The sequence below is a fragment of the Biomphalaria glabrata genome, chromosome 7 (genome assembly GCF_947242115.1).
Source record: "Biomphalaria glabrata chromosome 7, xgBioGlab47.1, whole genome shotgun sequence".
Lineage (NCBI taxonomy): Eukaryota > Metazoa > Mollusca > Gastropoda > Planorbidae > Biomphalaria > Biomphalaria glabrata.
The window spans coordinates 47,296,802-47,324,740 of record NC_074717.1 but is presented as its reverse complement, the minus strand read 5'-3'; the positions used below and the strand labels follow the sequence as shown (position 1 = coordinate 47,324,740).

Genomic DNA, 27,939 nt, shown 5'->3' with positions numbered 1-27,939 from the left:
TCGGAAGTTTCCATACTTTATTTACTTTTATAGTCACAGGCATATAAATATGCCATAGTTACAAGGTTCGTAAAGAAAAAGTTAATTTGATCGCAATTTTGTACTTAGTAAAGAATGAATACAATTCAAAGTCGAATTTATTTTCTAATACAAAATCTTAATTTTCACTTATTATCTTTATTCCCACCCAGACTAGGCCCCGCGCAATCAGTTTCGCATAGGGCCCCGCAATTGTTAGGACCGGCCCTGTCTGTCACTGCCTAATTTTTAAAAGCTCCTTCCAGAGCAACAGTAAATTCAGTAGCACCCAGTTATAGGTTTACACACACACACAAATATCATTAAGATTACTCAACAATTTATTTCATTGGCATGAGCCAATCAAAACAAAACTATACATATATGTATATGATAATTACATTATAATGCTGAAGGGTACATGGGAAGTACTGACCTATATATCAAATACAAAACAAATGCTATAACATTTTAATGTCAGTGTTCAGGGAAAACAGACTAAAAAGATTTCACACAAATTAAGAACAAGAAAATAGACCTAGTGTAATTGTCTAGTTCAATTAATAAAAACAAGATTTAGGATTATTATGGAGAAACATATTAATATATTATGACAATTAGTTGAACACAACCTACAAAATACTAGATCTTTGTAATACAACAGATCTTGAGTTACTCAACAATACTAGATCATTGTAATACAACAGATCTTGAGTTACTCAACAATACTAGATCATTGTAATACAACAGATCTTGAGTTACTCAACAATACTAGATCATTGTAATACAACAGATCTTGAGTTACTCAACAATACTAGATCATTGTAATACAACAGATCTTGAGTTACTCAACAATACTAGATCATTGTAATACAACAGATCTTGAGTTACTCAACAAACAAAAGATCATTGTAATACAACAGATCTTGAGGTACTCAACAATACTAGATCATTGTAATACAACAGATCTTGAAGTACTCTTCATCACAACTTAGTTCATTTCCTGTAGGGTACCGTAAATAAAAAAGTATATATTGGATCAATTATAAATATAGATATGCCTGAAGATAACATTATCACATAGTCAACATGCATGAGTATTCAATACAAAAGTTATTGTGATATTTGACTTGGTCAATATATGACTTGCACATAAGGATATAGGATTCGCAGTCAATAATGAATTTGTATATTGGGATACTATACTAAAGTCAAAGTCAATAAATGATTTGAAACTACTGGGTAATATCAGTCAATACATGATTTGAACAACTGGGTAATAACAGTCAGTCAATACATGACTTGAACTGTTGGGCAATAACAGTCACAGTCAATACATGATTTGATCAACTAGGTAATAACAGTAACAGTCAATACATGATTTGATCAACTAGGTAATAACAGTCACAGTCAATGCATGATTTCATCAACTAGGTAATAACAGTCAATGCATTTTTTTAAGCTCAATTCATACATTGGAGTAATATCAGGCATAGACAATAAATGGCATGTACAATTGGAATTATCAGTAACAGGTCAAAACATGACTTATATTAGTGAAAGTTATGCAAAGATTGGAGAAACAACTTCTATGGACCATGGCTGCTTTGAATTGTTTTAGAACACAGAGGTAGTGTCTAATAGTCATGCAGTCAACATAGTAAGTTGTTAAGAATTGTAGGATCTCAGAAGTTTGTGTAAGCAGTTGGGAGGGAAGAAAATAATGTTGAGAATGTAAAGATTGTAAGTTGACGATGAACACAACACTATGTGGGTGTCAACAGGTAAGTATTTTAAGATAGAAATTGTGTAGCATTTAAGATGTAAGCAGTTACTAATTTTCAATTTGTTTTGTGTCAGAAGTTGATGTGTAAGCAGCTGGGATGTAAGCATTTCATGCCAGACATAGATAATGTTTACAAATGATAAAATGATGATGTAAGTAGTTAATAATGTCAAAGGTTATTGCCTAAGTCGGTCAGATTGAAATGATTCAGTAATCTTGTATTGCAATAAGTATCATTATACCTTAACATAAAAGAAAACAAGTACAATAATGATGACTGGTGAGCCTATATTTATAATAAAAAAAAATCAAATAGCTCAACAAATTCTTTTTAAGGTACTATTGCCTTCAAAGTTTTCAATGACATTAATTAATTAACAACAACTACTACATATCTATAATCTTGTAGCAATAATATGAATGAAACTATTAAGTTCAATAAATTAACATGTAGTCCACAGTAGTATGAAGTCCTAAAGAGGACCAGGAAATCACCAAGTGAAGTTATGTTCACAAATTGGCTTTTCAAAAATCAATGTCTTAAATACACTTCAAGTCATGTTCACAAAGCAAGCCAAAATTAAACTGCAGTCTTGTCACAAAAGTTTCATTCCCGTAGATACAATTGAATGTAATATACACAAAAGTTTATTGAAAATAATGACAAAAATGGGGGGGGGGGGGGGGGGAGAGACAAGTATAAATAAGTTTTGTTGGATTTAAATTAAACAGATTCAAATAAAATAGTAAGATATTTGAAACAGATTCAAATAATAAAATTGTAAGATATTTTAAACAGATTCAAATAATAAATAGCAAGATATTTTAAACAGATTCAAATAATAATAAAATAGTAAGATATTTCAACTTCTTGTTTTTCTAAAAAAAAAAAGGCCCCAAACTTACATACCCGGTATTTCATGATCTTAGCCTACCGACAGTAAGCACCGCAACAAAACTGAAATCAATAGTGAAGCTCTTAAGTGTTTGGGGGAAGCCAATCATAGAGAATACGAGGACCTCAGTGAAAAGTTAGTTTTAAATCTTGCCCATAGACATAAGCTCCTTTAGCTAAAACATTATTTTAAAGGCATGCATCTCAAAACAGCTTCTGACAACTAAATCCAGCCCCTGGCCTACCCAAGACACAAGGAAACTGTTTCTACAGACATGTGAAGGTGGATACCTGGTGCCGCTCAAACCAGGAGCTTCAAGCAGATTAGCTCATCAACCTCCTAAAGCATTTCATCTAAGTGGAGGTACATTGAATTCAAACCTCTTGCTGCTTTGCAGTACTAAAGCTTAAGAGGAAAATTAATAACCCCTTTAGTATTGGGACTATTATATATATATTACCTATGACAGTTGGTGCCAAATGTAATGCATAGCATTCCTTTTGTGAGAGAGGAATCATGACACATGGGCGACCTTTATCTAATCCCTGCCCTGAAGATAAATGAGTACATACAACTCTCAATATAGAAGGAGCCATGAATGGAAAAGTCACATTATAGAAACAAGATATAGTCAAAAAGTCACATTATCAACTAGAATTAAGGCCACTGTGTAGAAGTCATACTAACAACTAGAAAGAATCAAGGAACTTGTGTAGAAGTTATACTAACAACTAGAAAGAATCAAGGATCTTGTGTAGAAGTCATACTCACAACTAGAAAGAATTAAGAATCTTGTGTAGAAGTCATACTAACAACTAGAAAGAATCAAGGAACTTGTGTAGAAGTTATACTAACAACTAGAAAGAATCAAGGTTGAGAATGTTTCTGCAAAAGAAAATGAAAACATTGATTTGAATAACTAACAAGTGAGACTTCAAGGCAGTAGAAGTAGTGTGTGGAATGGTAGGAGACAACAATGACAAGGAAGTTCATTAACAATATAGACCAGTGGTTCCCAAACTAATTCTAATCATGACCTTTATTTAATAAAAGTGAAGCGAACCCAATAACATTTGAAATCAGATATGAAAGTCTCAAAAAATAAGTATATAGCTTTAAACATTGCTTTCCAAACACAGCACGCTGTAAGAGAACTTAATGACAAGTTATCCCACTGGTCTTTCCTTCATGCATTGAGCAAAGTAAAGATGTGAATTCCTACAATTCATTGATTTTTCCATGAATGAAATCACAATTCAACATCTGCGCCACGCATTTTGAGTGTGCCATTGGTTTTAGCACTACCATTAGTGAGTGGAAGGGCTACTGATACAGGTCTTTCTGACATTTTATCTTTGCTGGAGTTTCTGCGTACAAACATCCAAGGTGCACTCATCCTGTTTGTGTTTTTTTTCTCACGCTCTGTTGAGGAACTCTGGGAAGTTTGGTGAGCCTGCTAATGTAAAAAAATTCATCAATGAATATTAAAACGTTCCAACATATTTTGAAAATATTAATATTTATCATTTACATTTCTGCTTTTTATCAACAGTAAAGCATTATGGTACCTTTTGAGGTGTGGTTGGTAGACTAATAGTAGAGAAAGGTCTATGTGTCTCAGATCTAGAGACTGGAGTGATTAATGTCATAGTTAATGACAGATTCGCCTGTCTGACTAGCCTGACCACATCATCGTGTTTGGACCACTTAGTGTCCACCGAGCCGATGCCAACAATATAATCCTTCACTTTCATGCCAGATTTCTGTCAAAAGAAAGATAATCCTCTTTTAGAAACATAATTAAGAAATGTGAGTAGAAAAAAAAAGTGAATATAATGTTTATTATTTACCGCAGCCACCGAGCCTTCTTCAATGTCAGCGACAGTGACTGGAGAGTCTCCACGAACACTAAAACCAAACCCTTCACTGGGCTGTCTGTCTAATGTTATGGTTCTAGGGGCTGACCACTCGTTGGATGCATTAAATATAGAAATGTGACCCTAAATGAAAACAATTTTATGAGGTTAATAAGCGCCTAAATAAAAAAAGAGATTTTTCAGAAATGCACTTAGACAAAAAAAAAATGTAATATATAAAAAAAGAAAAAAGGTTGAATAAGAACATACCAATTTTTTAAAGATATCTGAAACTTTGTTTTTGGAAAAATCTGGCATGACAGACACGGTTTTATGCTCTGACATGCCTAATAATTCAGGAACTTCAATCATCTCTGAAAAGTCATCTTCATCTTCAAGGGCTGTAAACTTGTTGACAGCTCTTAAAAAAAAATTGAAAAAAAAAAAAAATTCAAGTTAATTGTTGGGTCTGAAAACTAAAACAATATTTAGATTGTGTCCAAATTATTGTTTTACTTTTGTTAATTACTGTTTTCAATCATTGTATATTTTTTTGTATATACAGTTTCCAACCAACACTTGATTCTGTTACAAAGCAAAATAGAAGGGAGCAGGGGGGGGGGGCTAATTCTGCCGTTACCTTTCATGTGTTTTATGCAAAATATCCCGAAAAGTATCTACAGTTCTCAGCTGTTTGCATAGGTCATGAATTCTAATTGCCTCTTCATGATTGATGATAGCTTCCCTCAAATGAGCTCGACCTAGAAATAATAGACAAAAAAGTAAAAATAAGTAGATCTAATGTTGTTAAGCAAAAAAAAATAAAAAAATAATTAAATCCATGCCTTTTGTAGGTCATTAAGCGGCTTCCACATTGTCAGAGTGAGAAAGAGACAGAAGATCACAATGCTACATTAGCATGGCTTATATTGGAGATTTTCACACATGGCAGAAAAACTAAAAATAGCTTTTTGGTGTATCCTGTTGAGAATCTTTTTGGTGTATCCTGTTGAGAAGCTTTTTGGCGTATCCTGTTGAGAAGCTTTTTTGGTGCATCCTGTTGAGAAGCTTTTTGGTGTATCCTGTTGAGAAGCTTTTTGGTGTATCCTGTTGAGAAGCTGTTTGGTGTATCCTGTTGAGAAGCTTTTTGGCGTATCCTGTTGAGAAGCTTTTTGGCGTATCCTGTTGAGAAGCTATGTTTTTTTTTTTAAATATATAAAAACTTGTGTGCATTGTTTAGCACTGAAGAATCTAATTTTCTACCCTCTTTAGTTTATAGCATAAAATAATTTCTATAAAGAGTAAGCATTTGACTTTCCTTTCATTTGACAGGATAGTAAAAAGGAGATTTGATATGAAGATCAACTGGAGCGTTGAGATAGTGTTACAATTCTAGCTCAATCCTTTTTTGTTTAGTTGGCAACTGTGAAGTTCAATTTAGTGTCCCTGACATTGTTTTTTTTTTCCCCAAAAAACTTCAATATAATAACTCCAATAAACGCACAAAAGAAAAGTAAATTTATACACACTATGTCTGTCAATAGTTAGCATAGTCAAGTTATCATAGCAAAAAGTTTGAATACATGCCTAAATTCTTTCTATCTTCTTCTGTGCTTGGCAGCTTCAAGCCATTGTTTTCATCTCTGGGAGACACTCCTTGATGGATGGCTTCAAACATCAACTTGAGTTTATACAAATCAGTGCTGTCTGTTCAAATATTTCATTAACAGATTTAGAAAACATTTCATTCGTTATGTTAAATAATAGAAAGATACATAGTATTATAAAAGAAATGTTTAGATCATACAAGACTTTAGTCCTACCAATTGCCTACATTTAGTACCTCTAACTACATGTCAATTTCAACTTAATAAAAAACTTAAGTTCCTATTATTTCATGATGAGGTGGAAATAATAGTAACTTAAGTTTTTGATTAAGTTGAAAATTGGTGGGAATTGTGACTGAGTGGTTAAGCTTCTGAACCAGGGTGTCTCAGGTTTGAATCTCAGTGTAAAAGATTTGTTAGGCTGCCCTAAGGTCCACCTAACTCTAATGGGTGGCTGACATTAGCTGGGTAAAGGCAGTTGGACACTGTGCTGGCCACATGACAATCTTTTTAACCGTTGGCCATAGAAACAGATGACCATTACTTTATTATTTTTTAATTTCTATTTCATGATTTGAGTACAAATGTAAGTAATCAAAATTATTTTTCAAGGCATTGAATTCCATGGGATAGGCACAGAAAGTTTATTTAGCAATGCCTATGGTTGATAGTGTGTAGTGTAGGCAGCACAATGACAATGTATATTTTCCAAAACAATGTTTAGCAAACACTGTAAGATCTGGGTGGATACATTGAAATAGAAATCCTAACATTCACTACTCAAACCAGTGCAGGACAGGCCACTGTCCTGTTGGCTCATATTTCTCGCGGCTATGGCCAAATTTTGATTCACGGTGCCCCCGCTGCGGGGAAGAAGAGGAAACCGTGCCTCATATTCTGTTTGACTGCCCAAGACTTGCTGATCTCTGTCTCGACAGGTCTGGGAAACCCAAAATTCTCGACCTGTATGGTGACATTTATGCACTACGCAAGACAGCAGGGTTTCTGTCCAGGGCTTTTGCAAGAGAGGATTTGAGCCTCTCAAGCCCTCACCCTAATGGAGTTTGATGATGATGATGATGACTACTCAAAAATGAGCACCTATGCTTGGAAACAAAGAGCTTTACCAAATCAACTGTCCAACACTCATAGAATCAATAGTCATTCATGGGGACATTAGACATAGACATACAAAGACAAACCTTTCTGTTCCAATAAAGCCAAGGACACATAATAATGAGCTAATCCTTTGTAGAAATGATACTTGGTTTCAGCCATAGACAACCAAGAAAATGGGAGGTAATTCTTCAGTTTCTCTGTACACATTTTTTTGTGGGTTTCACTGTACTTAAGGCTGACCTGGAGAGTTAAAAAAAGAAAAGATAGCACACTATTCAGCTATTCTACACTATATATATATATGTAACTTCTAAAAGAAAAAAAAACATATATATGTAACTTCTAAAAGAAAAAAAAACAAAGAATTAAATAATTATTATAGTTTTTTTGTTATTTTTCTTGCATAAACAAGATCTATAACTGGTAGAGAAACTTTAAAGTAAAAATTTCTGTTGCCATTTACAGGTGTACTTTCAAATCTAGGGAGGTGAGGGGTAGCTTGAGTGGTGAAGCACTTCTGAACAGGAAGGGGGTCTTAAGTTTGAATCCTGATGAAGACTTAAATTCTTATTTATAGTATCATTAGGTAGGGCGCCTCTGAGTCCACACAATGGGTAGCTGACATTATTCGGGAAAAAGTAAAGGTGATTGCTCACTGTGCTGGCCACATAAAAAACTTGTTAACAGTGGGTCACAAAAACAGATGACCTTTACATCATCTGCCCTATAAATCACAAGGTCTGAAAAGGGGGGTATATTTTTTTAATTATTTTTTTTTTGTGATGTTTCATATATTGCGACTTTTAATAATTTTAGGTTTCAACAGACTTTTACAAATTTATATGCATCATTGAGAAACCTCAATGATTTTAAGAGCAACTACTATTCCATATTTTCAATGACTTATTTACTTTAACTTATCACTGTTTCAGAACATTCAAACACCATTAGATAAGCTAATTTACACAATATTATATAATCAGAAATATAAATTTGGAGCTCTTAAAAACTTAAAGTTACATAATTTGAAATATGAATGAGCAAAAAGGATATTAAATTTTACTCTTATTTCGAAAAGCTGTCAATCGTTACTATAACTTTTCCAAACTAATGTTGGGTACCTATTCCAGCTTGGAAGGTAAGGGGGGAGAGGGACTCAGGGACCTCCTAAGAATCCTAAGAATCAAAATCCTAGTCTTCATTAGAATTCTAACTCGTTAACATATAGATTCACAAACCAAAAGCTTAAAACTCAACCAGTAACTCTTTTCTTATCTTATATGATACAGACGTTACTTCAAAAAAGAAGATGATTACTCTTTTATAAAGCTTCTGATTATTTTTTCTACCAAATTAATCTAAATAGAATACCACTTAGTGCATTTTCTTCTGTTAAACTCTGATCTTCTTCATTAGTTTATGAGTATTTACCTGGGCTGCCTCCTGGGCAATCTGTGTACAACTAAATACCCCATCTTTAGAGCCACCAATCAACCTGCCTTCCAGTACACACTCCTGAGCCTGTGCCTGCAGACATGAGATGGAAGAAAATTAAATAAACACTCAGCTGCTTTGTTGTTTCCTCTGCAAGAATGAGGGGACTATCTATAGCAGCTGTACAGATCAGTGATCATATTAATCCAGATCTGTCCATGAACATAAATTTAAAGCTTTCTATTACTTCGAAACAACAATGTCAAATTAGTCATCTTAATCACAACAAAATCATAATGAATAGCACTACTTGGATTGTCATAACTAAATTAGTTCAATCATTGTATTTGTTAGTTGTTGATTTGATGCCCCAACTACCATCCATTCTCACTAATAACTTTTCCACTGGAGGCTGTGCAGGAGTTTTGTTACTAGGACTTCATATTCCACAATTACCAATCTCCACTGGAAGCTGTGCATGAGTTTTGTTATTAGGATTCTATATTCCACAATTACCAATCTCCACTGGAAGCTGTGCATGAGTTTTGTTATTAGGATTCTATATTCCACAATTACCAATCTCCACTGGAAGCTGTGCATGAGTTTTGTTATTAGGATTCTATATTCCACAATTACTAATCTCCACTGGAGGATGTGCATGAGTTTTGTTACTAGGATTCCATATTCCACAATTACCAATCTCCACTGGAAGCTGTGCAGGAGTTTTGTTACTACTATACCATCTCGGGTGCTCAACAGATGGTTTCCCTTCCCCCATTTTTTGTTCATACTTGTAAGCAGACATAACTAAAAAGTTGTAAAAAAAAGACTTGGAGTCATTGCAAGATGTTTGGTTCATTGTTCTGTTCAGATCTACAAGTAAATGTATTTCAGACAATGGAGAGCCTAGATAGAGAGGTACTCGAAATAGGTGTTGTATAAACTTGGATAAATAAAAAATTATTTGAGTAGGATATAAAGCAATGGGTACCCCAATCAAACTCAGAACTTGGACAGCTAGACAAGCTTGCATACCTAGGAAGCATCCTTACAAGCCATGGGAATGTCAATCATGATGTAACATGCTGAATATGAAAGGCAGAGGCCTTTCTAAAGGTTTTGGACTCATTGTACAAGCCAAGCTATTGGTCTTAGAAAAAAATTCATCTTTTAATACAATTGTCATCCCAATGGCAACATATGCTTGCATGATATGGAAGTCATTTGCAAAAATCAAGAGAATTCTAAATTTGGCTCAGCAGAAGTGGCTAAGACAGATTTTACTATTTTAGGAGTCGCAGAGAAGGATTGGGTCGCAAACAAAGAAATCTATACCAAATGGGCACTTGATCACTTAATGAGATCTGTGTAAACAAACAGTTAAAAGGGGAAGTAGTCACATGGCCAAATTTCTGCAATGAACACTATAAAAGTTTCATTCTCAAGAGAGTTCCCAATTTAAATGTCTCTTACCAGCATGAGCATCTCCAACATGATCAAGGTCTCAGATTGCATATCTTGACTTGGGGCTGCACTAAATCTGTTTTCCAAATATTTAAATGCCCCAGCAGCCTTCTCAAAGTTGACTATGGCTTGCACCAAACCTTCTTTCGTTGTTCTGTCCTATATGTAGACAAATAGTACAGCAATCAAACAATGGCAATGACTTTGATATATTTGTACCATACAGAATACAAAACATCTACAAAAGAAATTCTTAGTATGAAATACTTAGATATGCAACACCTATAAAAATATACTTAAATATGGAATACCTAAAGAATACATATTAAAGTATATGGAACATCAGCAGAAGAGCTATATAAGAAGACCACAGAACATATTTAGATGAAAAAAAAACAACCTAAAAAAATGCAGACATAAAACACAATACTTATAAAAGATATACATCACTAGTAAAGTACTTACTTGTTTACAAGCTATCTGAGTAAACAATGCTCCTATGTTGTATAAGATACTTCCTTTCTCAAAGCCAATAGATTTCTGTGTGTCTGGAACACCAGTTAAGCAATCATACCTGCAACAACAAATTAAATATCATTTTTAAGTTCCAACTCATAGTTGAAATGGTATAACGGACAAATAGATAAAACTTGGTACGTACCAGTGACAAAAAAAAATTGGTAGATGTGTTTTGCCAGAAAAGAATCTTTTATCCACATAACTCAGCTGATTGAAATACTCCATCAACAAGTCCACTCCAGCATGGCTTCTTTCAGGGGTTCTTACAGCCTGCAACAAATGCAAGCATTTACATAGACATAACCAAGAACATTTAGTCAATCATCTAATTCGTAGTGTCTGCTTATAAAAGGATAAGAGATTCACCTCTCTCAGTTGATTCAGCTCTTGGATTTCTTCATTGTACTTATCCCCATCGTCACTATAGTGTTCAAGGATCACATCCTGTAACCAAATATTAGTCATTGATAATTTATTATAGCAGAATTTTAAGATAAAACAAACTACCAATCATATATATGACACTAAGGCCTTAAGACAGTGTGTGTCGATGCTGGGAATGCAATTTTAGTGCCAGTGAGGTTTATTTGGGGTTTCATCCAAAACCTCTTTGTTATTTTTTTTTTAGGTTAAATGAAGTCGCACAATACAAATATTTTCAATATATTTTTAACTAAAATTTTATCTTAAATATGTGTTATTCATCTTCGGGGCACGTGGATTGTGTGGGGGTCATGTATTGTGAGGGTCGATTGGTAAAGCACTTGGCTTCTGAAGCAAGGGGCCTCTGGTTTGAATCTCTGTGATTTTGAACTTCTGGATTCTTTAGACACTGAAGTGTCCACCCAACTCTAATGGGTACCTGACATTAGTGGGGAAAAGTACAGGCAGTAGGTCATTGTGCTGGCCACATGACACCCTCATTAACCATCAGCCATAGAAAGCCTATGGATTGCAAAAGTCTGAAAGGCCTCCCTGATCACATCCCATCTCCAAGATCTCTCAGATGTGGCTCTTAGCACCATGCCCTGGAAAACTGTGACAAGAGCCGAGGTTTTATTGGCAGATATGGTGGCTGAACTAAATCTCCCTCTTAGCAGTGCTGACACCCTGACACTGGGAATCAAACTAATGCACACTGAGCTAGGTTCCACTAGGTATGAAAGACCATGCCCTGGAAAACTGTGACAAGAGCCGAGGTTTTATTGGCAGATATGGTGGCTGAACTAAATCTCCCTCTTAGCAGTGCTGACACCCTGACACTGGGAATCAAACTAATGCACACTGAGCTAGGTTCCACTAGGTATGAAAGACCATGCCCTGGAAAACTGTGACAAGAGCCGAGGTTTTATTGGCAGATATGGTGGCTGAACTAAATCTCCCTCTTAGCAGTGCTGACACCCTGACACTGGGAATCAAACTAATGCACACTGAGCTAGGTTCCACTAGGTATGAAAGACCATGCCCTGGAAAACTGTGACAAGAGCCGAGGTTTTATTGGCAGATATGGTGGCTGAACTAAATCTCCCTCTTAGCAGTGCTGACACCCTGACACTGGGAATCAAACTAATGCACACTGAGCTAGGTTCCACTAGGTATGAAAGACCATGCCCTGGAAAACTGTGACAAGAGCCGAGGTTTTATTGGCAGATATGGTGGCTGAACTAAATCTCCCTCTTAGCAGTGCTGACACCCTGACACTGGGAATCAAACTAATGCACACTGAGCTAGGTTCCACTAGGTATGAAAGACCATGCCCTGGAAAACTGTGACAAGAGCAGAGGTTTTATTGGCAGATATGGTGGCTGAACTAAATCTCCCTTTAAGCAGTGTTGACACCCTGCCACTGGGAATCAAACTAATGCACACTGAGCTAGGTTCCACTACGTATGAAAGTCTCTGATTCAATGATTGCAAATAACGTCCATTCTATACTTCTACTTATGGATCAATAAAAACATGGAAAAACTGTTCTCTCTTGTAATAAGGACTGTGAATCCTGATACATCACATGTCAATTCAGAACTATTGAGCCTTTTGGTTTGTATGGATATATATATATATATATATGGCTCCTTTTGTCTCGAAAGGCAATGGATGCGCTCAAATGAGTCACTGGTTTTGGCTTAATCTTGAGACGGGGCAGAATCTGGTGTGGCTAATCAAGCCAATTCTAGAACGGCAGACTTTGCCACAATTCGTACATGTGTATGCCTCTGATTTAGGGCTAGCAGACAGGGCAGCTTTCTTTTTATCCCTCTTGATTAAAGCCGCTTCAATTCTTTTGTTCTCAGCAAGGGTTGTCCCAGCACGCACAGTCTGTCTCCATGCACTCCGGTCTTTGGCTATGTTTTCCCACTTACTTTCGCTGATGCCTGAGGCTCTCATGGATACATATGAAAATATCTGCAATATGGCTACATATGAAAATATCTGCAATATGGCTACATATGAAAATATCTGCAATATGGCTACATATGAAAATATCTGCAATCTGTTAACAGTAGTGTTTCGAAAGAATGGCATTCCTTGGAGCAAGTGTACACACATAAGGAGTTGCTAATGTTGTGTAAGTAAGTAAAAAAAAAGTAGTTTGCGGATGGAGCTGATGTACTATATGTCAGTGTTTCTGATCACCTTATTGATATTTTCTATTAATTTTAACAAGTTGAGGATTAGCTGCATGCCACAAAAGTTACATGCTTTCTTCTTCTTCTTCTTCAAACTGTCAGGTAGAGTTGAGCCCTCGGCTCTTGGAACTCTAGGCCAGCAAAAGTGAACAAGAGCTCCCTCTCACCAGCCTGAATGAGAACAGTTACCAGAGATTTGGTGGGTCAGACTCGCGGCAAGAGACTGCATACACTAAGACCCCCGCCACTTTCCTTTTCTATACCAGGCTAACTGTGCGGGACACGCCATTTATGTATCGGCCCCTTGAGGAACAGCGCCTGGATTGTGACAAGGTTGTGGGAGCTTTTTTACAACTCCGCACAGTGCAATGAGGATGCTCTCGCACCCTCTTAGGCACCCCCACGGGAGTCTTGTTTTGCTACCCTTTAGCCTAATCGTTTCCTCTTACGATCGTTTCCACCCGGGCGCCACTATGAGGCAGGGTAGCATGCCTGGGTACATGCTTTAATTTTATGGATTTGTCTTCCTTGAATAAATGTAACATTTTAAAATATGCACCACAAAATACACATTTCCAGGTCTGGGAATACACATTTCCATTGTGGGATGTAGTTATCTCTGTTATTATTATAAAAATAGGCCAATTTGTCACGACTGAAGAGATTCTAATGCCTATCAACAAATTAATTCTTTTTTTTTTTTAATAATAAACATAAAAAGAATGTTTGTTTTTACACCCATATTTAAGACTGGTCTAGTGTCAATTCAGTTTGACATGAAACTATATGAAGTATACCTACTTATTAAAAATCAATCATTAAGATAGATATATTAGATTGTGTTAAATCTGGAAATACTTGCAGGAACTAAACAAATAATGTAATAATAATGCTTTCCCAAATCTCTGGTAATAAATAAACTTTTTTTTTACCATCGCATTGGCATGGATGTGCTTTGAATGAGCTAATTATTGTACTGCCTGAGAGAGGGGGAAAGGTGGTGTGGACTAACTCAAAGGAAGGGAAAGGATAGAATGCTTGAATGAGAGCTAAGGGAGGTAAGACAAAACTAAGAGAAAATAAGTGGAGATTGATAAGAAAGCACTGCAGTAGGGATGTCACATAGCTGGTAAAAGACAAGGTGAAGGTTATGCTTAACAAATCAGCTGATGAAGAAGAAAGAAAAAAAAGAGTGGATTGAATTAATGATTAAGAAGGAAAAAAAATATTTTTTTTTAATGCTAAGAAGCATTTCTTTACTAAGTACTAAATAATTAAAGTCAACTAATAGAAAGACAAAAAATCAGCTTATCAATAAAAATACTATGATTAATCGCATATTAAGCAATGATATGTGTGAATAGCTTAGTTAATCAAAGTTACAGTAATTTCCACAATTCATCATAGCAAGGGTTATCAACACAAAGGATTCACTCAAATGTGCCCACTGTCTTTGATAGTCAATATCTAGGAAAACACATGACAAAGTCATTGTGCTCCCAATAAAAATTGTCTATCAAAAGCAGCAAATAAGTTCAGACTACTATACAATAATAACAAGTAAATAAAGATAATAGATGACAATAATTTGTGCTTTTGGTTTTCCAGTAAATGCCTAATACTTTCTGCATGTTGAGAACCCTTGGGCACATAGGTTTATAAACTTACTTTAAAAGGTCGAGAGAAATCAATAGGAGTTGTCTCCTTCAAACCAAGAGGGATCATGGGTGTGTGACTTCTAGAACTGGAAAAAAACAAACAGTTCTTAATCTCTGGTAATGAGCTTACCAAACCTATCAATAACTTAGTTTGTGTCTAGATATATTAAAGAGCTTTCTGTCAAAGCTCATGTGTTAATTAAGAATCTTTACGAGCCATGCATCACATAGGCCTGTTTATTTAAATCTTGTCGAACAGTTAAGAACAACTTTAGACCTATTGATCACCTATAAATAATAAAAGTAGTTCCTCTCATCTCCATTGATTTTGGACTTTGACAGGGGAACTAAGACATATGTATAGTATAGGGAATGGTCTTACTTCAAACAAGAGCTTAGCATTAATATAAACCTTGGGTCATCAGTCGAATTTCATCTGTTCCTTTCTAATGACTTTATTTCTACTTAAAATTTTTTTTAAACCAGTTGTGACTGATATATTTAAATCTTATCTTATATGATACAGATGTTACTTAAAAAAGAAGATGAATATAAAAGTTAGGACTCCTGATTTTTAACATCAAGATGTGAGTTAAGAACAAGGAAACACATTTTTAAGAAAATATTGCTGCACTCATACTATTAAGATTTTGTTTTGGAAAACAGTTTCGAAAAGATAACAGAAATTTTTTTTTTTAATAATAGAAAAAGGTATTAAAAACTTAAACTTTTAATAGCTTCCTGCTGTAAATGTAACATTTCTGAACATAAAAAAAATGAACAAAAAAGAATCTAATCCTTTAAAGTTAAATGGACGGCAAATTTTGAAACAAACAAAAAATATATGGGATTATTTGAAGTTAGGAGTTGACTCAATCAAAAGTGGACAGACTAGAGACACTCCTACAATGAGTGAGCAAAAGAAGATAATAAATCTTATTCCCACTAAAGCTTTGAGCACCAAGTGTAAGCCAGCATTTGTCTTCAATGTGTATGTGTGTCAGGTGAATGTAATGTCTGTGGCTGTCACAAGTAGATATTCAATATGTGTGCTGTACATTCAAGCAGACAGGAATGTCTAGTGACAATAGGCCCTCCCCCATCTCAGTGACACTAAATCTCTGGTGATCCACCCCCTTGTGATATCTTTGCGATATCTAGCACTCCTTGAGAAAGAATGTTTTATGTGGGTCAAGGAACAAGAACACAATGCAAAACTCTATCCTGCTATTGTGTTAACTAGTTCTAGATCTCGTGGTATTCAATATATTTTCAGCAACTTAAGGCGGGTCTACTATGGTACTACGGCATTATTGAAGTAGTAGTTAATTTATGTCAGTCATAAATAAAAATTGTTACTTTTCATGTTGGTAGATCTCCACACAGCTGTTCATGTCTGACAATTGTTCCTTCAAGAGTTGAATATTGGAGTTAAAATAAGATAACTCTAATGCAACCCTGTCTCGAAGTTTTTTGTTATTTTCAGCAGCTCTGAGAGATGGCAATAAAAACATGGAGACTGTTGTAAATGTCATTTAAGAATGAGTTTGCTAGTAAATTTTTTTTTAACTCTATCTAAATTTACATAAATATTTAAATAAAGTGGTATAAATCTTTAATGTCATCAAATGGTATGTTTCTAGTACCTATGTTAATTAGTCATTTAAATTGTACAAAGTCATAAGTTTTTAAATTTTAGTTTAACCTGAATTTAAGCAGAAATTAAGAAAAATATATATAAAGGCATTCATGTAAGTAGACATTGAGGACAACAAATTTATAGAAAAATAGAAGCATGAATTAAATGTTACTATCCCCCCCCCCCCAAACAATAAGAAAAATATGAAAATCTTTTTTTTTTAAATAAAGCTCATGTCAAATGTAATTTATTAATTAGTTTGGATCTGTCATGTAATAGAATCTATAATAGATCTAGACTAACAACAATAAATCTGTGCAATTAGAAATGTTTTGGCAGGTAAAAGAAATAATTGCGCAAAATCTCAATTTCCAACATTGGGTGTGAGAGAAATAATGAGTACAAAAGTTTTACCAGACAGACAGTGAGTTGACGTAAGCTTTATCAAAATAAACTGGTTGAAACTTACTTGTGCAGATTCTCCGCCCCTGTCCTCATTCTCAATTCTTTATTGATTTTCTCATTGAGCTTCTGCCTTTGATTTTGTAGCTTCCCTCTCACAGTCTGAGTCAATGGATCTGAGCCCTGGATGGAACAACATTAACACATTACTAGTTTTATTATAGTTGAGAATAAGGGAAGAATATGCTGATATTAATAAGTCTTATTGGTTGAGGGTTGCAACTGAGTTTGCTTAGTCATGTGAAACACTGCACTCATCCTTAATTTTTTGGAATCGAAGACATTGCAATTATTATTAATAGATAACATTCAATTTGCAAATTACTCTCATTTTTTAAATTAGCTTTGCAAAAGTGTGTGTCACAAATTGAAAACTAAGAATTTTACTAGGTATTGAGGACCTTGCTGAGACAGATTTTATCCTGCTCTAACAAGTAACTGAAATCTGTTAAATGTGCTGGCCATGGCCACATAATAAGCAAACAGATGCTGATAAAACCTATTTCATTAAAGTCTAGCTCTGTACCTTAATACTGTTAACAAAGAGACATAAGTAAAATTAAGCCTGGATATAAAAAAGGAAAAAAAAAAACAACTCCTAAGTTGGGTCCAAGTGTCTAGCCATCTAGAGCTACCAACAATGGACAGTTGGGTCCAAGTGTCTAGCTATCTAGAGCTACCAACAATGTACAGAGTTTCACAGGGCAAAATTCATCTCTAGTTTAATAAATTACAATTAGGATTGGTGTGTGTGCTCAACGTGAATGACAGGGAGTAAAAAGTACAAGGTGAACAGTTTAGACGGAAAAAAAAATCCTTTTTGAAGCCTTCAAAATGTAGCAGCTTTCCTTTAATAAAAAGGTAAAAGCTATCCACTTATCAAAATGTAAAAGCTATCCACTTATCAAAATGTAACAGTTATCTTCTTATCAAAATGTAACAGCTTTCCTTTTATCAAAATGTAACAGCTTTCCTTTTATCAAAATGTAACAGCTTTCATTTTATCAAAATGTAGCAGTTATCTTCTTATCAAAATGTAACATTTTTCCTTTTATCAAAATGTAACAGCTTTCCTTTTATCAAAATGTAACAGCTTTCATTTTATCAAAATGTAGCAGTTATCTTCTTATCAAAATGTAACAGCTTTCCTTTTATCAAAATGTAACAGCTTTCCTTTTATCAAAATGTAACAGCTTTCATTTTATCAAAATGTAGCAGTTATCTTCTTATCAAAATGTAACAGCTTTCCTTTTATCAAAATGTAACAGCTTTCCTTTTATCAAAATGTAACAGCTTTCATTTTATCAAAATGTAGCAGTTATCTTCTTATCAAAATGTAACATTTATCCACTTATCAAAATGTGTACAAGTTATTAACCATTGAATGTGTTTTACATTACAAGTTATAATGTTTTATGAGAACTATTATAGTGTACGTAACCAAATCATTATTATTTATAATATGTTTTATTCAATCATTACAAATTTTTGTATGGATCATCCAGCTATTAAAATGAAGGATTTACAATCATTAATGATCTATAAGCCATCCAAACACAAAAATTTATGAGTTATCCATCAACATTTTTGAGCTACAGTCCCCTCCCTTTTCCCAATCTAGGGCATGTAGAAGTGGACCAAAGTAGTTTTTAATGTGCAGGTAAAGTGACATTCTTTCAAGTTTTTGTTTTGGTAGAACAGAGCCTACATACATACCAGAAATCAACAAGATGACATCTCTGTAGTACACTAGACAGTGGAGAGTTTCAATACAAGATGTTACACCCCAAAATTTTTTTTTTTGAAAATGTTCAGCAAGCTTAAGCCAAAATGAATTTAAAAAAAAATGTTTTTTGGATAAATGAAACATGCTAATTTTAATTTATAATCAATTTTAATTTATGAAAAGAAATATTTTTTAATAAAACTTTTACAATGTAAGTCCCTAAATATTTTATTACATCTCTCTTTATTTTTCAAAAGGTTTAGATGATAGTGAGCAAATAGATGCTATCTTACTAGATTTTTCCAAGGCTTTTGACAAAGTTCACCACCATGGTTTGTTTAAAAAATTTAAATATTTTGGCATTGATGGTCCATGCATCAGTAGATTAAAGATTTTCTGATAGGGAGAGAACAAACTGTGACAATAAATGGCTCTAAATCAACACCAATAACAGTAAACTCAGGTGTACCTCAAGGGATGGTCTTGGGTCCACACTATTTTTAATTTACATTTATAAATGATTTACCAAATTGCATTACTTCAGGAACAAAAGTAAGATTATTTGCAGACGATTGCATAATATATAGAACAATAAAAACAACACAAGATACAGAAATTTTACAAAGTGAATTAGATGAATTACAGAAATGGAAATCAAATTGGAGCATGTCTTTCCACCTAGAAAAATGTCAGTTATTAAGAGTAACAAAAAAACTAAGACAAATTAATTCCACTTATCTTATTCATGGTATAACAGTAACACAGACTAAAAACGCAAAATACCTAGGTGTTATAATAAATGAAAAAGTGTCATGGAATCCCCATATTGATGAAACTATAAAAAAAATCAAAGAAAGCATTAGGGTTTATTAAAAGAAATTTCTATAAATAAAAAAAAAAGATGATTACGTCCTACGCGTCATGCATTTAGTCATGCATATTAACCAATGACTTAAATTCTGCCAAGTCACTGGTTTTCCTGGCTAGCTCAGGCAACCCATTCCATGCTCTAATAGCACTAGGGAAGGAGTATTTGTACAAATTTGTCCTAGCATATGGGACGAGGAATGTGCCTTTATCTTTGTGTCTTTCAGAGTATTTTATTAAATTTTGTTTTTGTATTTGAAGATTATGGTTCAGTGTTTTATGTATAATTGCTACTTTACTTTTGAGTCTTCTGTCCTGAAGGCTTTCTAAATTTACTGATTTTACTAAAGGTGTTACTCTAGTCAAATGTGAATATTCGTTTGTTATGAATCTCACTGCTCTATTTTGTGTCTGTTCCAGTTTCTTAATGTTTTCTTGAGTTGAGGGGTCCCAAACGGAGGATGCATATTCTATTATTGGCCTAACCAAGGTAAATAACATTTTAGTTTTATGTTCTTATTTGATTTATAGAAATTTCTTTCAATAAACCCTAATGCTTTGTTTGATTTTTTTTTTATAGTTTCATCAATATGTGGATTTCATGACAGTTTTTCATTTATTATAACACCTAGGTATTTTGCGTTTTTAGTCTGTGTTACTGGTTTACCAAATGAATAAGATATGTGTAAACAGTCCGTATAGGACTATATACACACATAATTATGTTTGCCAAATCTTCACATTTATACATATTTTCAATCTTTCTATTGTTTATTTTAAGACATTCATATATATCTATGTCCATGGCATTTGTCCCAAATATTGTTACAAACATGGTCACTCGTTTTACACAACCTCATGTAAAACATTTGCTAATTAGAGATCTGCAGAAGGTTTTCTAAATTTAGTGATTTTACTAAGGGTGATACTCAAATGTGAATATTCGTTTGTTATGAATCTCACTTCTCTATTTTGTGTCTGTTCCAGTTTCTTTATGTTTTCTTGAGTTGAGGGGTCCCAAACAGAGAGTGCATATTCTATTATTGGCCTAACCAATGTTAAATAACATTTTAGTTTTATGTTCTTATTTGTATTTATTTTATAAAGAATATGCTGCAAATACAGTATGCCAGATAAAAATCTCTTTAATTTTGTATATATATGGACTAAATCTATAATTAGGCAACTAATTTATAATTAGATCTATAGTCTAGATCTAGTAGTAGATCAATCTACATTATAAATGCTAGATATACATTAATCAACCTTTATAGATATTTCTATCTTAACTATAAGCTTTTAATTATAATATATATATATATATAAAGTAGATAAAATCAAGATTAAGATGATATTGTATTAGATCTAGATCTAGTTGGACTCTAGACTAGTTCCTTTTGCAATTAAAACGTTGAACAATATGTAACTTACTGTTGTAAATTTTGCATGTAATGTTAAAGAGAAACAGGGATATGAACGTATATAAATAGTTTTGCCATTGCTGCAGTAGCCTTTCCTATTCTTTTTGTCAGCTCGCTGTCTTAATCTAGGTTGCTGACTAATGTTGTTCCCAAGTAGGTGAATTCCTGCACAACCATAAGTGTGTGATTTCCAATGTGTATCGCTGGTATTTCTCCAACATCTTGTGCCAGGATTTTGTTTTTTATTTTTATATCCTTAAACACCTTGTAGCAAAAGTCAATAACAGCCTAGACCCTCACCAATTTGCATACAAAGCAGCTAGAGGAACTGAGGATGCCATTCTATTGCTTTTGGACCAGCTTTATAAGCATCTCGATATACCCAAAACATATGCACGAGTCCTCTTCGTAGATTTCTCCTCGGCTTTCAATACCATACAGCCACATCTAATGATAAACAAACTGAGTAACTTAAATGTAAGCCCTTACTTGCAAGCATGGGTTCTAAACTTTTTAACCCAACGGCCCTAGTATGTTAAAGTCAACAACACCAAATCGCCAACTCGAGTACTATGTATGGGTGCTCCACAAGGTTGTGTACTTTCTCCTGTACTATACACTCTTTACACTAATGACATAAGAAGCATCTATGACTCAGTTAAACTCATTAAATTCGCTGATGATACTGCCATAGTCGGTCTTATTTCAGGAGACGAAACTCAGTAGCGAAGCTCGATAGAAGAGTTTACAAATTGGTGCACCGACAACTTTCTAGAACTGAATGTAACAAAAACTAAAGAACTTATAATAGATTTTAGAAAGAAAAAACAAACTATACGTGAACTGCAAATAAACACTACATCTGTAGAACAAGTAAAGGCATATAAATATCTAGGCGTTATCATCAACAACAAGCTTTCATGGGAAGACCACCTTGGAACTCTGACAAAGAAAACAGCCCAGCGACTCTTTTTTCTATACAAACTCAACAGTTTTAAATTAAACAAGAAGATCCTTGAGACATTTTACGGCGCGACTGTACAAAATCTGCTAACATACGGAATAAGTTGTTGGCAAGGCAACGCCTCATCTAAACTGTTGCAACGTCTAGAAAACATCATTAAAAAAGCATCAAAAATTACACTCACAACATTACCACATTTAAAGGAACTTTTTGAACAAACGTGCCTAAGAAAAATCGAAAAAATCTTGGAAGACAACGGCCACCCGCTCCATCAGAACTACGCCAGGTCGTCGCGAAGTGGGTGACTGCTGTCAATCAAAACAAGAACAGAGCGATACAAAAACTCGTTCGTACCTCACTCAGTCAGACTCTATCACCGCCACTCATTGATCAGGGAACATGAAATGCACCAAGATACCTGTGTGTAGTCGCTGAATGAACTCTTTATGTTGTCTGTTGTATTTATGTGTATTTTTCTGTTGTGTTGTCTTTATATGAGAAACGAGTCCTTGTAATCACAACAAATTTCCGTAAGGATCAATAAAGCAGTCTTATCTTATCTTATCTGTCTTATCTTATCTTTTGGAGAGGCTTAAATTGTAAGGCTAAACTCTTGACATGAGCCAGAGCAATCACAAGCCTTTGTAATCTTTCTTTTGAATGAGTGACGCAACATTGGCAAATACGCCATCTCTTCATTTCGGCTTTAAGATATGCCAGGAGCTACTGTGGAAATATACTCCCATCTTCCAGTGATTTAAAAGCGCTGATGCGTACAACTGAAAAGAAGATGCTGAATAGTGTTGGAGCCAAAATAGATCCTTGTTTTACTCAGCTCTTGATGGAGAATGGCCTAAAGGTGGAACTGTCAAACTGTACAGTTCCCTGCATATTTTAGTGAAAAGCTGATCTGATACTAGTTTCAGTAGCTTGTTTGGATAGCCAATCTTTCTAATACAGCAAACAGACTGGTTCTGCTGACAAACGCCTTGGTCAAGTCAATAAAAGCTATAAATAAAGAGGGACTGCTTTTGTTCTCTGCTCCTCTCCTGTAGCTGCCGTAGGCAGAAAATCATATAATTTGTTGTGGATCTACCAGCCCTAAAGCCACACTGAGATTCTGGGTAAACTCATTCTGCCAAGATCTGCAGCCACTTCAGTATTACTCTAGCATAAGAGTTTCCAACTATGCTAAGAAAGGAAATGCTTCTATAACTATTACAATCGGAGCTGTCTTATTTATTATTGTAAATCGTTAACTATGTTTGAATCCTTCAATTCTAGGGGGACCATTGCTCACAGCACAAGCTTAGCAGTTCATGGAGTGGCTTCATTAGGGCCTCCTGCTTTCCAGCCTGAATGGCTTCTGAACGTATGTACCATCTCCTTCGGGTGCTTTTCCATGTGCAAGCATGTCAATGGCTGCACTCAGTTCCTTTACTGAGGGTGTTTTACCTAATTAGTTCAAAACTGAAAGTGATGGGAAGTTAGACAAGGCAGTTGGCAAGATGGCATTTGTGACCTGGTTAAGTTCTGTATCTAGTGCTCTACCCATCGTTCCATTTGCAATGCACGATCACTGATTTTGTGTGCTACTGTTTACTATTGTACAAATGTTTGCTCTAATCATGTATTGTTTTTTGTAATGGACAAGTGTAAAATAAATTAATAAAAATTATTATTATTATTATCATCCACTATGATGATGATCTAGATCTAGATGATACTAGATTATAGAATCCAGATCTAGAGTAGATTCAGTAGATAGATCTAGATCTTAATTATAAATCTAATCATGTGTATATTAGTATTAGTATATTATTAGTAAACTAAATATAATTGCAACAACTATAGGGGTATCTCTCTCCTCAGTATAGTGGGCAAAATCTTTGCTAGAGTGGCACTATCCAGGCTGCAAGTGATAGCTTCTAGAGTCTACCCAGAGTCTCAGTGTGGATTCAGGAGTGGTAGGTCCACTATAGACATGATATCTTCTCTACGACTACTGCAGGAGAAATTTAGAGAGAGAGACAGACCCCTTTACATTGTTTTTGTCGATCTGACTAAAGCTTTTGACATGGTCAGCAGAAGTGGCCTTTTCAAACTCCTGAGGAAAATAGGTTGCCCTCCCAAACTACTGAAGTTAATTGAGTGTTTTCACGAGGAAACTAAATGTACTGTCAAATTCAATGGAGCCCAATCAGCACCTTTTGAGGTTTGCAGTGGTGTCAAGCAGGGATGTGTGCTCGCACCTACTCTGTTTGGCATATTCTTCTCCTGTCTACTGCATTATGCGTACAGCGACATAAACGAAGGTGTGTTTCTCCATACAAGATCCTCTGGAAAACTATTTAATGTATCAAGGCTGCGGGCAAAAACCAAGGTTAGGAAGCTACTCGTCAGGGAACTCCTGTATGCCGATGATGCAGCTATTGTGGCTGATTCTGATATTCAGCTACAGTCCATGGTTGACAAACTATCTGCTGCTTGCCAGAAGTTCGGCTTAAACATCAGTCAAAGCAAGACTAAGATACTTGTCCAAAACACAAACACTGCACCTCAAGTAAGCATTAATGGCCAACCACTAGAAATTGTTGATCACTTTTGTTACCTTGGCTCCATCATATCCAACAACACTCTACTGGATAAAGACATAAACAACAGGATAGCCAAGGCAATGGCCACCATGTCACGGTTGCAGAAAAGAGTCTGGGACAACATATTGCTGACTAGCATGACTAAAGCCCTAGTCTACCGGACCTGTGTGTTGAGCACCTTGCTGTACGGAAGTGAAACATGGTCAACCTACTCATGGCAGGAAAAAAAGCTGAATGTCTTCCACCTCCGATGCCTAAGGCGGATCTTTAAAATAAGGTGGCAAGATAAGATAACAAATGAGGAAGTGCTACATAGAGCAGGATGCCAGGACATCCGCTCTGTTACCAGCAGCAGACGCCTTGGCTGGCTTGGCCACGTTCGTAGGATGCCAGTAGGTCGACTTCCACAGGACATCCTGTATGGCGATCTAATTGAAGGCAGGAGAGCCGCTGGTCGCCCACTTTTACGTTATACGGATGTATGCAAACGCGACATGAAGCTTTTCAAAATCGACACTGGCAACTGGGAAGAGGTGGCACTGGACAGATCCACATGGAGAGAGAGCATAAAGGAAGGGTCACAGATTGCAGATGTCATACACAACAGAAGCAGAAAGAAGGGTGAAAATGCAATGGCGCCTGGTGATTTTATATGCCCAACCTGTGATCGCAGCTGTGTATCAAGGATTGGCCTCTTTAGTCACACAAGAAGTTGCAAAGGGAAAAGATCGTCTCGCGAGACGTAAAATGCCACAGAAATATAAATCTAGAGTCTACTAACAGTTTAACTTTATCAATAAAATGTAACAATTATAATTATACAATAGACTTTACTAAACTGAAAATTTTATACAGAATTTAATAGATTGACTAGGATTGAGTAATTGAGTGATTGAGACAATTGACTCTTACACTTATAGTATTATTATATAGATAAAGATTTATTAATTAACTAATTTAATAGATTAATAGATCTGATCTACTACTAAAACTACTACTAGTACCAGACTAATAGTAGTTGTAGTACTACAAGTACTACTTACTACTACTAGAATATTTAAATCTGAATAACTAGATTATTATCTACTACACTAGATCATAGTTGATCTAGATGATGATAGATCTAGTAATCATTCAGAAATAGTTTAAATACTATTAGATCTAGTAATTATAATACTAGATTAAAAATTAAATAGTAAGTAATAGTATTTGACTTAGTATTTCTGACAAATTCTATTCTATATCTAGATCTAGTTTACTACTAGTTACTAGACTAGTAGATTAACTGAGAGTAACTCACTAAGTCCTAAGCCTAAGTGACTCTAATAAGTACTAGACTTTAAAACTAAGACGACTAAGTAAGTTAGAGTTAGACTAAGTCTAGGTCTCTATTAAGTCACTAACTCAACTCAAACTGAGAGTCTAGACACTAAGTAATAAGTTACTAAGTCGACTAAGACTAAGACTAGACTACCGTCACTAGACAGACTCTAGTCTAGACTTAAGACTACTCTATAATAATCTACAAATCATTATCTAGTCTACTTACTTTCCTGAATACTTTATCCACAGCTTTTAGATCCAACTCCAATATTTTAGTATCCGAAACACTCATTTTCCTTTAGATTTAGAAAATATTTGAAAGTGAAAATTAAAGGGAACAACAATAAGCGACATGACTGACTTCTTTCAGTCCGTAGTGTATGTTGTTATTCGAATTATATTTTTACAATACTTTATGGATATCCCAAGAAAAGTCTCTTTAAATTCCCAAGATTTTTATAGAAATATGCTGTGCATCGCAGATTTATTATTCAATGAATCACTAAATATACAACCAAATCTAAGTATAAAGTAGTTTACTGTCTAGACCAAGAGTCTATAGTCTAGTCTAGACACTAGACCAATAATGGGCAAACCACGAATTGCGAGCCAACTCCGGACTTCGGAAACGTTTAATCCGGGCCGCCACCCGTCTTAGTCTTACTATAATAATAACAAAATTCACTCACAATGTAATAATAATAAGGCTAGTCTTCGAGTCCGAAGATTAAAGTAAAAGGCCTACATTTTATTTATATTATATATATATATTAATATAATTAATAATAATTAATATTATATATATATATCTATATGTCTATGCCTACAACTATTTCGGATGGAGAATTTGTTCAACAATGCATGATTTTAATTTGCGAAGTTTTATGTCCACATAAGAAAAATGATCTTAATTGTGACTGTCAGGTTATTTCGAAAAAAAAACAACAACAGCATCTTGATTGATTTGGGAAAGCTAGGCGTAAAAATAAAAATGTGCATCACATTTAGACTCAAAGATTATTAACTTTAATTTGCGCTACATCTTTGTGGACAAAAGTACTACGCCAGATCATTAGCCTACTTCTAAGAGGCATTGATGAAAATTGTCCTGTTTCCGAGGAATTAGCATGTGATCTTTAAAGGGGGCTACAAAAGGGTAATATATATATATATATAATTCAATTGTCACTCCCACTAATTTTTCCCAAGAAGGAGATAGATGGCCCCATGCATTTGATGCATGCTCCTCTAGATCTATAGCTTCTAACTTTTAAAACTGTTTTTTTGTACCGCGAATAAATAGGCCTATAATGATTTTGAGTGGAGAAATGTCGGTGGACTTATCAGCTTAACGCCGTAAATAGAAAACGTTTCGAAATCTGCTTTCTCTGTTAGGCCTACTTTCACTCGCCCTGCAACTTTCATTAGAAAGATTGACAGCTTCAACAGCATTCTTCTTTTAAGACTCATTTCTTCGCTCAATGCTAGCAAGCACATTTTTTATCTCATCTTTCTAACACTGTGATTAACTCTGTAGCTAGCTAATCTTACAGATTCCTAATTTCCTAATCTAACAATCCGAGAATGCCGCCTTATAAATTTATGTGTTAGTTTCATTGACGTAAATAAAACTGTGAAGCTAAGTGCTGAAACAATTGAATGATGCATAGGCCTATACATATTACCTTAATAAAGGCAACAAGCAGTATGTACCAAATTATTAATGAGAGAAGATAGTGAATTAAATATTATGAAAATAAGGGACTGAACTAGTGACGCCCGATACGGCAACTCAGCCTAACAGTAACGCAATAGGCCTACAAAGCGAGCTTACCTCTAGAATCTAGAACATAGGGCAACTCGATGCATGCTATTACCACCCCAGTAGTCAATGGTCACATGCCCCGCCAAACTCCACTCCATCTTGTCTCACCCGACTTCACCAACAATTTA

At 34.9% G+C, this 27,939-nt stretch overlaps 1 protein-coding gene across 2 annotated transcripts; it reads right to left on the bottom strand.

The window, feature by feature from the left end:
- Positions 1-341: 341 nt before the first annotated feature.
- LOC106066478 (rhophilin-1-like) lies at positions 342-27,939 on the bottom strand. Of its 2 annotated transcripts, XM_056035455.1 has the most exons (17): positions 27,821-27,939; positions 26,213-26,282; positions 17,096-17,211; positions 16,347-16,478; positions 14,998-15,073; positions 11,066-11,143; positions 10,842-10,969; positions 10,646-10,754; positions 10,190-10,339; positions 8,714-8,809; positions 7,366-7,522; positions 6,144-6,263; positions 5,197-5,317; positions 4,827-4,977; positions 4,551-4,700; positions 4,269-4,463; positions 342-4,156 (listed from the first exon to the last, which is right to left on the bottom strand). In XM_056035455.1, exons 2-17 carry the CDS (start codon positions 26,276-26,278, stop codon positions 3,950-3,952), a joined length of 2,052 nt encoding a protein of 683 aa, XP_055891430.1. In that variant the 5' UTR covers positions 26,279-26,282; positions 27,821-27,939; the 3' UTR covers positions 342-3,949. The 2 variants fall into 2 exon arrangements, with proteins under 2 accessions (XP_055891430.1, XP_055891431.1); XM_056035456.1 differs by lacking the exon at positions 27,821-27,939 and having other exon boundaries at positions 342-4,153; positions 26,213-26,575.